The sequence below is a fragment of the Nothoprocta perdicaria genome, unplaced genomic scaffold (genome assembly GCF_003342845.1).
Source record: "Nothoprocta perdicaria isolate Ctin4 unplaced genomic scaffold, notPer1 scaffold_10, whole genome shotgun sequence".
Taxonomy (NCBI): Eukaryota; Metazoa; Chordata; class Aves; order Tinamiformes; family Tinamidae; genus Nothoprocta; species Nothoprocta perdicaria.
In genome coordinates, this window is record NW_020454094.1 from 2,301,978 (window position 1) to 2,319,280 (window position 17,303).

General features: G+C 42.9%; 1 protein-coding gene across 4 annotated transcripts in view; it reads left to right on the forward strand.

Moving 5' to 3' along the window:
• PIAS2 (protein inhibitor of activated STAT 2) overlaps positions 1-6,919 on the forward strand; it is a 28,044-nt gene extending 21,125 nt beyond the window's left edge. Inside the window, exons 10-14 of one of the 4 annotated variants that reach the window (XM_026039404.1) lie at positions 33-166; positions 1,013-1,184; positions 3,021-3,160; positions 4,926-4,963; positions 6,433-6,919. In XM_026039404.1, the coding sequence (XP_025895189.1) occupies positions 33-166; positions 1,013-1,184; positions 3,021-3,160; positions 4,926-4,963; positions 6,433-6,615 (667 nt within the window). In that variant the 3' untranslated portion in view covers positions 6,616-6,919. Of the gene's footprint in view, positions 1-32; positions 167-1,012; positions 1,185-3,020; positions 3,161-3,659; positions 3,713-4,925; positions 4,964-6,432 lie in introns of those variants that run through there. The other 3 variants (XM_026039412.1, XM_026039429.1, XM_026039419.1) reach the window with 3 other exon arrangements.
• Positions 6,920-17,303: the final 10,384 nt, after the last annotated feature.

Below are 17,303 nucleotides of genomic sequence, written 5' to 3' on the forward strand. Positions count from 1 at the left end.
GAAATCAAAGCAACTTAACTTTTATTTTGCAGGCTTTTTATGGAAATCTTAAATGACTGTTCAGATGTGGATGAGATTAAATTCCAAGAAGATGGTTCCTGGTGTCCTATGAGGCCCAAAAAAGAAGCTGTGAAAGTCTCCAGTCCACAGTGCACCAAAATAGAAAGTAGGTGAAACTGGGTTGCCAGCCCACAAAAAGGCTTCATGTCTTGGAGCCTTCATAGCTGGGATACTGGGTGTGGGTAATGTTCTGTGGGACTGTGTGCGTGCGTTACTTTTAGGGCTAGGACCTAAACTTATTTCCTTTGTTATAATAACGCTTCAGAAAATAAAAGCTTCTTACAAATTCTTTAAATTGATAGTGAAGATGAAAGCTTGTGCTTGCTGTGCTTAACGTGACACAGTGCTACTAGTAAAACTATTCCTGGACCTGACATCCTCTGTAGTGGCTGGGAAGACTGGCTAAAACGGGAGCTTCTAGAGAGGGGCCAGCGGAGGGCAACAAAGATGATGAAGGGACTGGAGCATCTCTCATATGAGGAAAGACTGAGCGAGTGGGGCCTGTTCAGCCTGGCGAAGAGAAGGCTGAGAGGGGATCTGATCAACATGTACAAATACTTGAGGGGAGAATGTAGGGAAGAAGGGGCCAAGCTCTTCTCAGTGGTGGTCAGTAACAGGACAAGGGGCAATGGGTTGAAGTTGAACCCCAGGCAGCTCCATCTGCATGTGAGGAAGAACCTCTGCACTGTGATGGTGCCCAAGCCCTGGCACAGGCTGCCCAGGAGTGGAGGCTCCTGCTCTGGAGATGTCCCAAAGCCGCCTGTATGCGACTGGGTGCCCCGTGCTCTGGATGTCCCTGCTGGAGCAGGGGGCTGGACTGGATGATCTCTAGAGGTCCCTTCCAACTTCAACCATTCTGTGATTCTGTGATTTGGGATGCTTTTCTGTTGTGAACTGAAATTGCTCCTGTTTCAGCCTTTAAGCAATACTGACATTTTGCTTTCTTGCTTAGGCTCCAGTGTTGTTAGCAAACCGTGTGCTGTGACAGTGGCCAATGAAGTAAACAAGAAGAAAGTTGATGTTATTGACTTGACAATAGAAAGCTCTTCTGATGAAGAGGAAGATCCTCCTGCCAAAAGGAAGTGCATATTTATGTCTGAAACACAAGGAAGCCCAACCAAAGGGTTTGTCAATTTTCAAGTTGTTATTCTGTGATATCTCAGATAAAGTGATGAACTTGCAGTCTCTTTGAGATCCAGCTCTGTGCTTCCAGAGAGGTGACTTTTTAAGTCCCTTCTAGAAGGTTGTATTGTATACGGAACCTTTGTACAGGCAAAATGTTAAATAGATTTGCATCTCACAAAAGGCTTGCACTGACTTGCTGTGTTTGCAGGAATGTTTTCCCTAGAAATGGAAGCGGTGTGACTGTCAGAGCTCTCCTAGAAAGCTGGCTGACCCTAGTGCAGAAGCCTTAGGTGTTCTTGCTAAGCTAATGTCTTAAAGGCTTTTCCATGGTCTGTAATAGCCTTTATCTGCCCTGGCTGCCAGGAACTGGGCTCTGTTGCGCATTTCATCCATCCTGTCAGCCTTGAAAGGGAGACACACTGCTCTGCTGAGTTGAGATGCAAGTTTATCTCCCTGTGAACTTTGGAGTAATCTGTGGTAATTGATTGTGGTTGAGTCCTTTGCCTTTGGCTATAACAAACCACCTCCCAGACCCTCTAAACTCCATCTTCGTGATTTAGTCTGGACTCTAGGACTGAGCAGAAGCCAAATTGTTTCTTTACTGCTCTGCTTCTGCTGTCCCAATTCTGTCCAATGTGGCTGCAGTTGCTGCCTGTGGCTTCCTGTAAAGTTGCTGCTGTTGTCGCACAGGCTGTAAGGGACCTGCACGTGAAGGATGTGTCTGTTTCTCAGCACAGTGATTTGTCTCTAAAATGATAACAACAAACCTTCTGTTTCACCATCTCTTTACGTGGTGAGCAGGGGCGCTGCATCTCATCCTCAGGAATGTGTGGTCTTTTGGCAAGCAAATAGTTGGGTTTTCAACAATTTTCAGCAGTGACACTTGAAATGCTGTTGCTGGTTGTGAGGGCTGTAATTGAGCCGTCCAAGAGGCCTCATTTTAAAAAGACAAAATAGCTACAAATACCACGTCTGTTAATGAAGTTTCAGAAGGCACCAAGACTTCCTTCTATAACACTGCTCGAGTTTGAGATGACTGTGACTATAACTACAGAAGGACAGATTTCTTCAATATCTGCTACTCATGTATTTTTCTTCAAGTATGAAAATGGCATTTTTCATTCTTCAAATGTAAGACTAAGCCAGGCCTTCAGTGTTCAGGTCCTGTCAATAGTGTTGCCTGAGTACTAGTGTTTGCAGAGTTATGGGTGTCCTCCTGCAGGCAGAAATGCTTGAAGGGAGGGTCCAAATGCAGCTTCTGAAATCAGAAGTAGCCAAATGCAGCAGTGCAGCAGTCTGGGAAGGAAGGAGTGACATTGCCACTGTTGGTGGGCATAGAGATGGGTGGGAGTGGGAATCTTTGGTGTTTCCATGGGTTTCTCTCAGGCTGCTCTCCCAGAGAGCTGCCCTTCAGCCTCAGTTCAGGCTGTAAGTAGAGATGGGCTTGATACTTAGCTCTGTGCTAACACCCCTTGTGTGACAGGGTAGTATTGAGCAGGTTTGTGGAGAATTTGAACCAGGTGCCCTCCCCTTGGCTTTGGCTACCAGCCCCTTCTGTCCTGGGTGGTAGAGCAGGGAGGACCCCAGCACTGTACTCTGTTTTTATGGCCACTTTGTTCTTATGTCACAACTACTGCTGAGAGCCAAGATATGGTCATGTTATAATGATGGCTGTTATCAAAGAGGAGATTAGTGGAGTGCTGTGGAGTGAGTAGCCACACTCTAGTTGTGTCGTGATGCTGTGACATTGTGAATGAGAGTGCACAGGGCTGCCTAATTTCTGTTCTGTGTCTAACGGCCAGATTGTTTGTAACTTCCCATGCTGTTTAAAACAGGGTTCTCATGTATCAGCCATCTACTGTAAGAGTGCCCAGCGTGACAACGGTTGATGCTGCTGCTATTCCTCCTTCATTAACAGACTACCCAGTACCATTCCATCATCCACCAATATCCAGTATTTCATCGGACTTGCCAGGTAAGCGGTGCCTGTGTTTAATGCATATTCTGTGACAGCCTTATTAACTTGGGGGGTGGGTAAAAACTGAAGAATTGGGTAACTCTTTTACTGGAACAAGACTATATGAAGTACTGGCCTAATGCAATGTCAAGATAAGTCTAGAAAAGGCAGGTTATGTGACTGTCTTTCCAGTCTTAGAGTTTGCTCTTCAAAACTGTGGTGTCAACAATGCTGCCTCTGGCCTGTAGCCTCAAATTGGCATTTTGGAGTGGCAGCCAGAAATGCTTCTCGCTGTGTTCAGTCAGACTTTATATGAGCATCTGATTGTTATATGTCATAAACCTGACGGAGAGTAGCTGCTTATTTTTGCTATAGAACTAGCACCAACTCTTCTGGGCCCTGCGTGTAGAGAAATTCTGCTAGCTGATTGTAGTGGTGATCTCTGTCTAGACTGTATGAAAAAGCGTAAGGTGAGCTACAATATGTAAGCTGACCTCTATTGACTTTCTTTACCTAGACATACCCTAAATGCCTATGATGTATTCTTCAACACTGCTGCTAAAAATCAGACAAAAGGTGGGGATACTGATTATTTTCTCTCCTGGCTCCTTCAAAAGAATTTTGTAGATAGGGACTCCAGGGGTTTCCACTGGCTTTAATGAGCCCAGAGCCTAGGAAATGGTGACTTGACAGCAGGTGTCAAACTGGACCTTGTGTAGTTCCCTTCTGCTGTTCCATTGCCTCTCTCCTTAGCAACACCCCTGGCTTCTCTCCTCATCCTTCAGCATCAGTTTGGCTTATGAGATGGTTTCATTCCTTTTGTTTCTCTGCCTTCTTTGTTTCCCTTTCTGCTCCCTCCCTCCACTTTCTCCTTGTCAAGAAACCCATTGCCTCCCTAAATTGGACAGCAGAGTAAGGTGAGGGACCTAGGACCATTTTGTTCATCTGTTATCTAAAGTCCTAAAATGTTTTGGAAGCYGAGGAGCAGCAAATGCTGTAAAAGCAGGTGAAATTAAAATCTCCCTTAAATTTCCTCGTACGAGGGAGGAGATTCTGCTGTCCAGATTTGACAGTGAGGGGAGAGGGAGTAGTTTATCATTTCTCTGGTGACATGGCAAACACAAGGCCAAGGTTTAGAAACGAAGGCCATGATTTCTCAGTGTCTTCATATCTTTAAGCATCGTGCCTTGAACACTTGCACATTAATGGTGTATAGTTTGGATGCTAGCTGTCACTGCTCTTGGAGGATATACCTTGACCTACTTGTAGTTTCCTCTTCTTCATTCCTTTTATTTGTCTAGACACAAAACGGGGATGATGTTAGATATATTTCCTTATTGGCTGCCCATGGGTGGAGGAAGAGACCTGCTGCTTGTTTTTGGACTTGTGCATGTTGTGACTTTACTTCATTCCAGCATCTTTAATGTGATGACACTCTTCATGTCCCAGTTTGGCCAAGTCAGGTACAATATGCAGTGAAACTTGCATTATGAACCAACAGCTCCAACTGGCAACCTCCATCTAAGCAACCATACCGATCCACCCCGCAATATCCAGTGAATAATACTACATCATTATATCATTTTCATTCTAAAAAGAGCCACTTGTGCTAGATAACTCTTGCTGCTGCCTGAAGTAGTCCTTGAGAGTGGTGTGACAGTGGTGTACTTCATGTAGAAACTGTGTAACAAATGCAAAATCTATTCAACTACAGTTCCTTAAAACTGACACCAGGAAGTGACTTRGCAGAAAGACACATCAGTTTTCCTTCTTTTCTTTCTAGGTCTGGATTTTCTTTCGCTAATCCCAGTTGATTCACAGGTATGTTTCTGAACTGCAGTGGGGCTTAATTTTTAAGTCTTATTTTCACAACATGCTGTCTTAAGTAACTGTGAGGATGCTGTTGTGATCCATATCACGTTTGCAGTCCACTTGGCGCACAAAAACATGCGTTTCCCAAAGCAGAGTTGGTAATAGAGTTAAGGTAATAGAATAAGGACCTATTCTAGGTAAAAGGTATAAATAATCTAGGCACAAGATCTCTCTGGTGGCTTGTGTTACTAAAGCAGATCCTTGCATAGTACTGGCTTGGATGCAACCATTGGGATTGTTGTGCTCTTAATTTATGTTGTGTATTTAAAGGCTAGCCTTTAGATTATTTTGGCATTTCCTAAATCCAAAGTAATCTTTCCTGCARGTTGCCTTTCCTGTCCTGGAAATGCAAACTTTAAATTACAAAGTTAGGAAGAACAATTCCTGCTGTAATTAGATTCTCACAGAGAGACCTTCAAGAAAGAGAAGTATTGGCTCCATAACTAAGACAACAGGACCTGAAGCTGACTCTGCCTTTCCTCTCTGGGTCTGTCGCTAGAAAAAAACATAATGGGACATTACAGTGGAGCTCACATTCTGGTACCTTAAGGATGAGCTTTATCCATTTTCTTTCCCCTTACTGCATCTTGCTCAGTGCCTGACCTTGATCTGAGCTGTCCAAGTAGGAATGTCAGAAGTCTGTTTGCATGGAAACCTCAGGAGCAACTGTGGTGCCACAGAGTGTCCGTCTTAGTTCAGACAGCTCAGGCTCAGTCCCAAATACACATGATTCCAAATACACATTCCAAGATGGGAATCTACAAGATGAGAAAAGTCAGGTTGCGTTGAACTACATGTAGGGGAGGTCTTATAGTAAGAATCTCCTCTCCCCTGACACTTGGCCACCTCTTCCAGCTTCTAAATCCTTAGAGTATCTAGTTTTACTCTGGGAAGGCTTGCCTTCCATTTTAGAAAGCGTAAATTAATSCAGCTTGCAGCTCATTTATCATCACTAAAATGTTGAGAGGCTTGGATGCATCATTGGTGGCAGTGACACATGCTCTGCAAGTGGGGACTAGCTGCCACCATGAAGTTACTGTGATCTCTGAGCTAGCAAAGAGCATCCTGTTACCTTTGGGATGAAAGGAGCCTGAAACATGTAACTCTGCCCTGCAACATCACAAATGCTCTTCATTTATTTTGTAATGGTGATTATGTGGTCATGCTGGTGTTCTCTTATGGGCCAGTATATGTTCAAACTAACCCCCTATGAGAAGATGGGGAAAATGAGGAAGAAAGATTGTAACTACCCTCTGTACCTGCTTACTTGGCCGTTTGCAGAACTYGGGGTCTTGCCGTGCATGTTCTGATGAGATTCTGCTGGTAACTTGTGCTTGTTGTAGGGAAGATGTATCTTCAGAGCATACATTTCCCTTGTGCAGTTAGTCTCTTCATTCTTCATTGTTTGTTTCAAGCAGTACTGTCCTCCTATGTTTTTGGATAGTCTCACCTCAACCTTAACAAGCAGCACGCCTGGCAGCATCATCACCTCCACCAGTCACCACGAGAGCAGCACTCACGTTAGCTCCTCGAGCAGGGGCGAGACCGGAGTCATCACGAGCAGCAGCGGCAGCGCTCCCGACATCATCTCCCTGGACTGAAACACGGGGCAGGCGACACCGGCAGGAAGGGCCAGGGCTGCCTGCGTCTCTGGAACTGCAGTGGCTGGGAAGTCATTCTGATATTTATTGCAAAGCTTTTGCCTTTTGGAAAATGGAGTAAACTCATCTACACTAAGAAGTGATTTAGATTTTTTTTTTTTAATTTGCTCGTTAACTAGCTGGTAGAAAAAAGGCCCCTTCAGAACCTGCTTTTACCCTTTGGGCTTGTTCTGGGGAAACTGACTTTCTGTTGCTGGATGCAGTCCAAAAATTGTTTTTAATTTCATTGTCAAAACAGCAATAATGTAAAAAAAAAAAAAAAAAGGAAAAAGGAAAAAAAACCCACAAAACAGAACTTTTTTTTTTAATTAAAAGGCACTTAACTATTCTAGACCACCACCACTCACAGCCTGGACAAAGGTGCAGCAGTGTATGCATTGGTGAGTTTCTCATATCTTCAACTGGGGCCTGTAATAAACTTCATTTAAGATAATGAAGGTTTGTGAAATAGCCATGACTTGTGTTTTATACTTCTCTTGCTCCCTCCTTCCTCCTGACCTGGAAGGAATGGGAAGCCTCTGTAAATGCATTGGTGGTTTTTTTGGTTATTGTTGTTTTTTTGTTTTCTTGATTTCATGTTTGTCACGAATGCAACACTCTGCTAAACTGACTTCACTTAATGGTCTTGGGGCTGGKAAGGGAACAAACTAACTATGCAAACCCTGCATTTTACAGACTGTCACTCCAGAACTGATGCTCCCTCCTCACCAAACCCCCTGCCCCCAAACCAGCCGCACCACTGAGCTACAGCTGATGCTCTGGCCTGACACATCTAAGAGGGGCTAGGAAAATAACTCCTTGGATGGTTTAAAATCCTTGTTGGTTCTTACAGTAGCAGCCACCTGCAATCAGATGACAAAAGTGAAGTGTGTGCTCCACAGGGCAGCTGTAAGGAGACAAGGTTTCTCTCCTACTTTACCTAGTGCAGGTTTGTTTTCCAGGATGTCTTGCACATGACCTAACTTCTGTCACTTCAGTAACTGCTCTGGCCTCAGGAATGCTGCAGTTTGTGCTGTAGTGGAGACTGTTGGGAAGACAAATAGGAACATGACCTTCCCACCAAACTACAGGTTTAGAGTTTAGCAACATGTCCTGGATTACAGAGCCATCTAATCAGGGTGTTTCTAGTCAGACTGAAATAACTTCCTCTTCTTCAACTCCTGTGAAGCTGCTGCTTTGTTCAGTACATGCAGCCTTTTCCCGCACTGCGTGCAGCCTTTTCTAGAGATAACCTCCTCCCTGCTGTCTGGGGCAGGGGTCACAGACCAGGAAAATCAAATTTATTCCATAGAGCTGGAATAACAGTATTGTCTATATATGTTGACATAGCAACTTTTCCAAGTGATGTATTTCTGTTGAGTAACTGTATTTAAAATTCTCTTTCCTAGTTACCAGCTTTCAGTTTTCTCCAATCTTGTGTTTCTTTTTTTTATTGCTTTAGTCTGAGATGTTGGTGCTTTTTTTGCCTTCTTTTACTGTTACAGTATTTGAGCTAAGTACATGGATAAGAAATATCAAGGCAGGATGTATTGTGAGTTTTGTCTGCCCTGTATTCCCATTCTGAACGCTGCACTACTCTTCCTCATGGCCTTCTTTCATTTTGTTATGACCCTTCACACCAGTCTTCAATTCACAGGTTGGTCTTAATATTGCACCTACCCCTTGTTCTCTTTCCCTCATGTTATTTTTTTCCTGTTAACAGGAGCCATTTTTTAGCATGATTTATTTCTAATAAAGCCATGCTACTCCTGAGGTTTTCTGCCTGATGGCTTGCAGCTGTTCAGTGCTTTCTGCATCACAGTTGTACAGTAGCTTGGACAATAAGAGTGCTGAGGTTCAAAAGCCATTCAAATAAAATGCTTAAAACTGGGCTCTGTTACTGAAGATGCTTTGTGCTCATGGAGGCGGGACACAGGCACCTGCTGAACTGCCCGAAAGGACCTGTCTCATGTGTAACTCCTCATGTGTGTTGTATGTGTGGATAGATTTATTTTTGGACAGGTGTTCTAAAAGTCCCATTATAAAATATAGACACTCTGGCCAAATCTTTACTGACTTAACTCCTGTAGCCTGCTACTGGTTACTTATCAAGCCTAAGCTATGGGTTCCCAGCTGTTCAGAGCACAACCTCAGCTGCCTTTAGTCTTGCATCTTCCACACCTCTGGCAGCAGTAGCAAAAACAGACTTGAGGCCTGGAGATTTTTATAGGCTGTAGTGTGAAGTTAAGTGTTAATGTAACTCTACTATTACACCCTTGTACACATAGGAAATGTTCATTAGTCTTAATGTAATCCATGTGATACTGTAAATGATGTGCATCAGATGCTTTGAGTGCTGCCTTGGAGCCCTGTCATCCATGTATTAAACCTTTCTGAAGATAACCCAGACTTTGAGCAGGGATGAGTGAAAAGCAGATTGGAGTYAACATTTAATCAAGGCCTCTCTTGCTCCAGCTCTGTGTCTTAATTCAAGCAAATCAATCATGTGGATATGGATGAATTAATGCATGTGCTGCAGCCCAAATGCACCGGAGTGTCTAMCGTGGAACTTCTAGCATGAGAAAACCTAGAAGACCAAGCTGGACTTCCTCCCTGCCCATTTCTACTACAGAAGTACCTGATTAGATTTTTAAGTTAACTATATCAAAGCTACTTTCAAACCAGCTGCAGAAGAAAAGGCAGGCAGAGCTGAGGGAGTTCTTGCCACCTCCATGGCTGATCAACAGCGTGGCCGTGCTCCAAGAGAAGGCCCTTCTTTCCCCACCCTTGCACTTGCAGAATGTTTTCTTCCAGACTTTCTGAAAAGTGAACTTCCTCAAGACAAGCTGCTGAATAGCAGGAAATTATCCAGAGGTGGAATTCCCTCCTTCAAGCCTTTGTGCTTACATATTTCAGCTACACCTTGCCAAGGATGAGAATTTGTGTCATGAGGRTCTCTGGGCAAGATCTGCCACTGATCAGAGCCATGCTGTGGAAAAGCCTGGCCACCAGCTTTGGGTCTCAAGTCAGCAGTGAAACCTAATGCGAAGGAAGGAGGAAAAAAGGGTTAAATTACAAAAATAAGTGTGGGTTATTGTGAATCTCTGCACAGCTGTAAATCCCCAAGCACACTTCCAGAATCTCCATGTTCCAGGTGATTATTCAAGTAAGTTGGGATTCTTCAAAATCCTGTCCACATTTCCTGTTCAGAACACCATACATCYAACCTACCACTTGTTCTGGGCACTAAAAAAATAAAAACAAAGGAAAAACAAACCAGAAATGGAATCAAGCACCCAAGTTGCATGCAAGGTAGCTCCTCTSCCTCTCATAACTGCACAGGCTTCAGTTACTGAATATACTGGTTTACAGTCTGCATCTGAGGCAAGGAGTTGCCTACAACTACTTTCTGGCAAAAGCAAGCAGAGTTCTCTGTCTCTGCAACAAATGCAGTGACTACAGGAGACTCTCACCACACATTATCTTAGAGATGGCAATGTGAGTGACAAGTGCTGTGATAAACCCCTGATTTTTTATTTATATATRTGTGTGTGTGCGTGCGCACACAAATAKGCACTTAAACATATCACTAAGTTTGGAGAATCCCTTCCTTTATCATAATAGGTCTCATAGATGTTAGCAGTGAGAAAATTCTCCCTTTCCTTGCTTTAGCTTTATTTGCCTTCCTCATCATCAGTCCTCATGGCCAGGACATTCCCAAGCAACGGAGCTCRCAGATTTCCTGGCCATGACCCAGCAGCGCAGTCTGCACAATTAATTTTTAAGCAGATTCTACATCTTCTAATCACTGCTAAGACAGTTAAGACAAACTGACAGATGAATAGTTGTACTTGGGAATAAAAATATTTTGAGCTTAGAATACATTTCCAAGGCTTCTTCATGGAAGAATGATATCACATAGAGTCCAGCATAGTTGTATGGGAGAAGGGTGTATTATTCTGTAAACAATTCAACTAAAACAAAGAAAAAAGAAACATTTACCAAGACCATCACTCAGAATCTTTCTGAAAGCATCTTTTTTTTTTTCCATAGTGAGAAGCAGGTAAGAAGGATCTCTGAATATCTTTACAAGCTGTACTCCAATATTGTCTATAATCCACTCAAGGTAGATGACAAGGACTGTGAACTTCAGTAACACACAGCTTGAGTCAAAATATCAGCTAATAAACTGAAAACRCACAAGGCTTGGAGGAAACATTTGCTCTGGCTGAAGAGCCGGTTTTACACACCAAGGAATCTGTCACTGTCCATTTTCCACGATCAACATGAGCAATCACAGACATATTCCTAATATTAGACTTCTTGTCCATGACTGCCTGGATCTGACGTACCATGAAATTCACCTAGATGAGGGTTAAAAAAGAAAAAAAAAGACAAGAAACTAATGCTTCCTTTTTGATTCTATGAAAGTTGATGTGATGTTTTAAAAGCTTACTGGTTATTATTAATAATCTAAAGAGGAAATTAAATTGTTCCTAATTTTAAGCTTAATGTTACGGACASTTGCTCATATTTTTGGCATGGTTTTGTGATTATGAAGACAAAGTATAAGTAAATAGTCTATATTTAGTATTACGAAATGGCAATGGCCAGAAAAAATGAAGACTTCACCTATGGAGGCGGAACTTAATTAACTTTTAATTGAGTTAAGCTGGTACCTAATACACAGCCGAAAGCTGCAGCTCTCAGTATAGCTTGCACACCTCCTGCTCCTGTCCTCCCGTTACTGCCCCTTGCTTTGCCAAGTTTTCCTCTTGTGKTGCCCTTTTGACTACCACATGGCTCCATTTGGTAGCCTGTGCTGCAATGCTGCTTATCAGGGCCATCACAAACACCCCGGAGCTGACTTTCTCTTTGGCAGAACATCCTTTTCTCTCAAAAAGGTTCAAATTCTCGTTGCAGCAGCCTACTCTACAGCTTCGATTCGGAAATACTCGTTATAAGGCAGAGCGAAAAATGAGCTTATTGGGGCTCACCTAGGTAACTAGAACATGCGTTTTGGTTAAAGATGAACACACCAGAAGACCGTACAATCTCAGAAGAATTAAGTTAGGAAAGAAAGGTCCCAATTGTGTTAAATATAAAGCCATTTATAGAAATTTCTAGCTGCTTCCTAGAAATTACTGCTGAAATGAGCAAGCTGCTTGAGAGGGGTTCACTAGAATGAAGAGATTGGGGTGAGCGGAGCCGCTGCGGGGAGCAGCACCTTCCCCCGCGGACACCGGCCGCCTCCGGGGGATCCAGCGCGGGGCAAACGAGGCGGCGGAGCCGCTCAGGGCGGCGGGGCGCGCGCGGAAACGGGCAGGGCCAACAAAATGGCCGCCCCCCGCCAACTGCCGCCTTCTCTTAACGGGCGGGAAGGTGCCCGCGGTCGCCAGGGCGGGCAGCGGGCCCCGCCAGGGAGCGCTCACCATGGCGGCCGGTGGCTCYGGCTCCCACCTGCCCGCGCTGCCGCCTCAGCGCGAGGCGGACACGAAATCACCGAGCTCCTGGAGCATCCCCCGCCTCTGCCCACCCGCCCAGCGTCCATGCTGCGCGTCGGGGGGGAGCGGGCGGCGCCAACGGCCGCTCGCGCCCCTAACGGCCGCAGGGACAGCGGGGAGAAACCCCCCACCCAGATAAACGCTCCCAAAACGGCGTTTTCTCCTGGTTTTGTCTCTCAGGTCTGGGGGAGGCGCTGCACGGAGCCATCCCCGCCGCGCGGCCGGCAGGGGGCGATGCGAGCTCGGCCGTGGGGCCGCCACGCGGCCAACGCCACGCGGCCGCGCGGGGACTTTCCCCTCAAAAACATTGCTTTGAAGAGCTGCTTACACTCACCCCGCAACCCCTTATTAGTCACTTACGTCACTTATTTATTTATGTATTTATATATTTGTATCAGTCCTGTGAAAAAATACGAAGATGGCATCGTGACCCTTTAAAAATAATCTGCAGTCGTTAAAGGCACTGAGGTAACAACGGCGCTTTGCTTTTTTTTTWWWWWWWWTTTTTSATTATTGTTATTAATGCAGACTGTCATCCAGAATCATCTTTCAGGGTTTTTGGGTGATTAAGTTGCCAGGCAGGCAGTGCGTCGATGTCTTAGCTGAAAGCAGCAGCTTCGGGGATCAATGAAATGAAAATTTATATAATAATGCTTCCCCCAAAAAATGAAGATTAGAAAACAGTATCAGATCAAAGTGTTACGTAACCATATCATTGTAATGGCACTGCCAGCCACACAGGTTGAGTGGTCTTCGTGGGAAATAACTTCCCAGACTTGAGGAATTTTACTCAGTTGCGGGATTTTGCTCAATTGGATAAATTTAATAATTTTTTTTTTGTAAAATTTCTAAATTTGGTCGTGTAAAGCAACAATTTTAATGGCTGTAAATGGTCAGCCAGAGCTCAAAATTATGTCACTTCAAAGGCGTAGCTCATTTAATAATAATATAAAAAAAAGCCATATTACTTGCACCAAGCTCTTTCAATCAGTAATATAATAGAAGAAGAACCAAACCTGAGATCCCTAGACCTTCTTGGGACAAMTACTCGGCAAGTTTTGCTAACAGGTTTTGCTCTGTTTTGCTCGGAAGCACGGGCAATGTTCACGTGGACTTCCTTGTGCAGATGGAAATTCAGCTCTGTGCAGAGTTCTTGGTCAAAATTGAGAGATTCTTCATAGGAACTTGTGGCCGATTACAAATCCAGCTTTTCCTTGTGCCTATATGCATGTATATACGCAATTTTAGGRCTGTTTTGCACAGCTGGTGCTCAGCTGTGATCCTATAAATATCATGAAATTTAGCTTTATTTTTGTCTTTTATTGCATTCTCATTCATGCCAAACTACAGGAAAACACAGGAAATCTTATGAAACTCATTAAAAAATCCCTTGAATAGTTTCCCAATTAATAGGCTCCCTTAAAAAGCCTTCAGTGTGTTCTGAATCTTACAGAATATTTTTATAAAGAATATTTTCATGCTTTACAAGACCACCTATCCCTTTGCAAGTGACAGCTCTTCCACAAAGTGTCTTTCACACTGTACAGTATCAACAAAAACCTTCGTCTTGGTGCTAATATTGTCTTTTCCTCCATGTCACGAAGTCTTCTGCATTTACAGCAGTGTAAAAAGTGGATCCACTCGGGAGCCACTCTATTTCATAAACCGATGTAACCTGCATAAATTTGTCTTATTTAGAGATAGAAGTACTTTGGTCTTTTTTTGTTGTTGTTGTCTTTTTTTTTTTTTTTTTAATTCTATTCATCTAGGAGAGACACAGATGGATTTTGACAAAATTCAGTGGGTTTGAGGTCGCGTGTTATCAAAGGCTGTTTGTACACGGATCTGTGTAGACAAGTCCTTTTCTGGCTGCAGTCCAGGTTAGCCACGCAGAAACAAGCTCAGGTCTGAAAAGCAGGCAGCCCGTTTGGTTTAGAACTGATAATATGTCTGTTYTTTATCTGTTTTTAATTCCGGGGTAACACTCCATTATCATCACTATATAGCTCCCAGGCCACTTTTGCTTCACATCTTGACACTTCAAAGTGCAACTGAAGAGCTCAAGCCTGCCCTTCCCCTGCTTGTATGTAGAATTTTTTGAGAGATCCTTTCCCTTAGAACAGTTAAAACTTTGAATGCTGAAGGTCTAAAAATGTTTTTCTGTAAATTTAGGCTTTTATTTGTGTCTTGCTCAAATGCACTGACTAAGGTATTCAGTCGTTTGTACTCTTATTAGCAGTGTGAAGCCATCACAGTTAAACAAGACAGATCTGTATCCTATTGTATGTTATTAATTAAAATATTATAAACATTTCTGAGGGAATCCTCTGAAGACAGAAGGTTTATACATGTTTCACCAGAGTAACTGTATTATTTGAATGGCTGGATCTCATTTCTGCTAATGATATGAGGAGAAAAAAAAAGTAACTTTATTACTAAGCCATTTGACAACAAAAATGTTTGCTGATAAAATATTCCCGATGGAGCAGCCCTTCACAACTGATAATTCACATACTTTTTGCACCACTAGCAGGAGTTGGTGCTCCAAAATTTCCATCAAGCAAGCAGCAAACCATTTACCATGGGCTCCGAATATCACTTTAAAACCTCTCTTTTGTACTATTACTGTATCTATAAAAACCCATGACCAATGTAATTGTATCAATAAAAAGTTATCTGACCAATACAACTTTTCTTGAAAAGATTGTATAAGTGATGCCAGTAAACCTTCTAAGGAGTAGAAAAAGCCTCAGATGTCTGTTGATTTTCAGGACTATAAACCCCAAATCCTATTAGCTGTAAGTTGAAGCTGTATGATATAATAATCTCTGAAAGGCAATGGATAAAGAATCACACCTACCAACCTTAGGGATTTTCCAGGGTGGAATTGCTCTTAAAACTGTAAGGTTTATTTAGTAGTGTGGATTTTATTAACTTTAGAACCTCTGATCTTCAGCAGGTTGTTTCTGAAGACTCGATTATCCCACTAAATTTCCTCTTGAAATTCACATAAAAGAGTATATTAAATATTAAATATGTGATTAACTTTCCTTTTCCTTGCAGGGTTTGCCTTAACAGAATGCTCCTCCCATACCACTATCAGTCAGAGTGTGACCAGTTCCTTCTGTCTTTTTTTTTTTTTCCTAATTCTGCTTTGGCTGTAGCCAAGCAATCTCTTCAGATTTCACCGCTGAACTTTGCCTGCACCTCAGAAATGTCTGTGCCCGTCTGCAATAACATCAGCCTGAGAAATCCACGCTGGAGGCTTTATTAGCAATGAAGACAGACAGGCACTTCAAGAAGACACTTCATCTTTTTGGTAGGCTATGATTTGTTGTGACTCAGTGACTAGGAGAATATGCCACATGGGTTTGTTTCTGCTCCCTGACTGGATGATTTGCAAGAATACTCAGTATTGATACTAACGTGTACAAGMACTACATATGATTTTTCAAAAGAACTACCTCTGCGTTGTCTTTATTCTTTTCTCCTTAAAGCATTGAGATTGCTGTTGTCATTGGCTTGAAATGGTTCAGCTCAAAACGACTGTTTTGGAAAACCAAGCTGTAAAAATGAGCATTTTGCAAACATTTGCTGTGTGTAAATTGGAAATGGATCTTGTGTGTTTATTTGTGCTCGTGAAATACTCTTGACTACACATACCAAATGGACAAGAGCACAATGGAGCCAAGTCYATTACAGTTGGACAGTTGGAACTTGGTCTCATAAAATAAGGCACCTGACTTGGTTTGGCAAATGAATCAAACACTTTGGAATGTTTCATAATCTCTTTGCCCCAAGGTTCACGCTTGTGAAAGCTAATAGTGTTTCCCTGCTTTGTAATACTTGATCATCACAATACTGGATAGAGTTAAATGCTATGCTATAATGTCATCATAAAATTAACTATGGTGATGCAGCTTTCTCAGTGAAGCCATGTGTACTGAATTTGACATTCTGGATCTTTATTACCCAACGAGAGGAGAGCAGACTGAAGCCTCTCAGCTTGTGCCAGACACAATGCCTGCTTGCTTTGTTGGTGAAGCCCCTGTGAGAACCACTGAGCCTGTGATTGAGGACTTGATGCTTGAAAGGCCAGCTGGATCAGTTCCTTGGGGYATCAGAACTTTATCTCCAGCTGCAAACTACAAAGGCAGATGAGCCCATTAGGTCAGTGGGAATCACAGAGCTAAAAAACAGCATGMGAAGACTAGAGGAAGGGCACCCTTGCTGAAGAGAAGTTTAGCTGTGGAACAGACTTCTAGAATGATCCTGTTAATCCAGACTGATGAAGCAAATCCAGAGCTTCGGCATCTTCCTCTCTGATCACAACTGTGGTGTCACAGGTAACGACAATCAACTTTTAGTACTTCTTCTAGAAAAGGTGGCTCAGTGTAGCTCTCTTTTAGCAGAAGCGATCCAAGATAAATCTCAGAGCTCCTTTGAGGAAATTAAAAACATTGCAGTTTTAATAAAACTACTTGAATCTGTGTAACTGGGTGCAGATAGGATAGTTATGAGGGCTCTCTGTCTAATCTCCAGTTCTTCCAGTGAGTCCCATTATCTCATATAACTTGAGATACTTCTCACATAACTTCTTGCTGCACGAAGTCATAACTAGTTTATTATAATGATGAGTGTGATCACATGAAAAAATAGAATTAAAAACAGATTGGGAGGGAGGAAGACATTGTTTGAGCAGCTGAACAATTGGTCATGGTCATCTGTTTACCAAACAATATTCTTCATTTTATAGATGGGATGATTTTTGTAATCTCCCTCTCCCCTGTTGCTCTATGAGATCTGAAAAATAAAAATTCTCACTCCCCACTGTCCCATACCGAGCCACCACAYTTCCACAAAACAGAGCAGACAATTTTGTCAGTTATGGGTAAGGCAGAGTAGAATTCAACCCACTCCTTGAAGTCTGTATTTAGTTGCATGCCAGCAGGCCCATGGACTTGTTTTTGTAATTAGTGGGAGCAGAAAGGAGCTTTTCTTATCCTTGGTCTAAGTGTATTTCATAACAGAATCCTTTAAAACATGGACATTACATTAAAAAAAGAAAAAGAAAAAAGGAGCAACTTCTCTGTTAGGAATTGAGGAGAATGGGGAGAAATTGGTGCCATATGTCTTTCCAGGCTG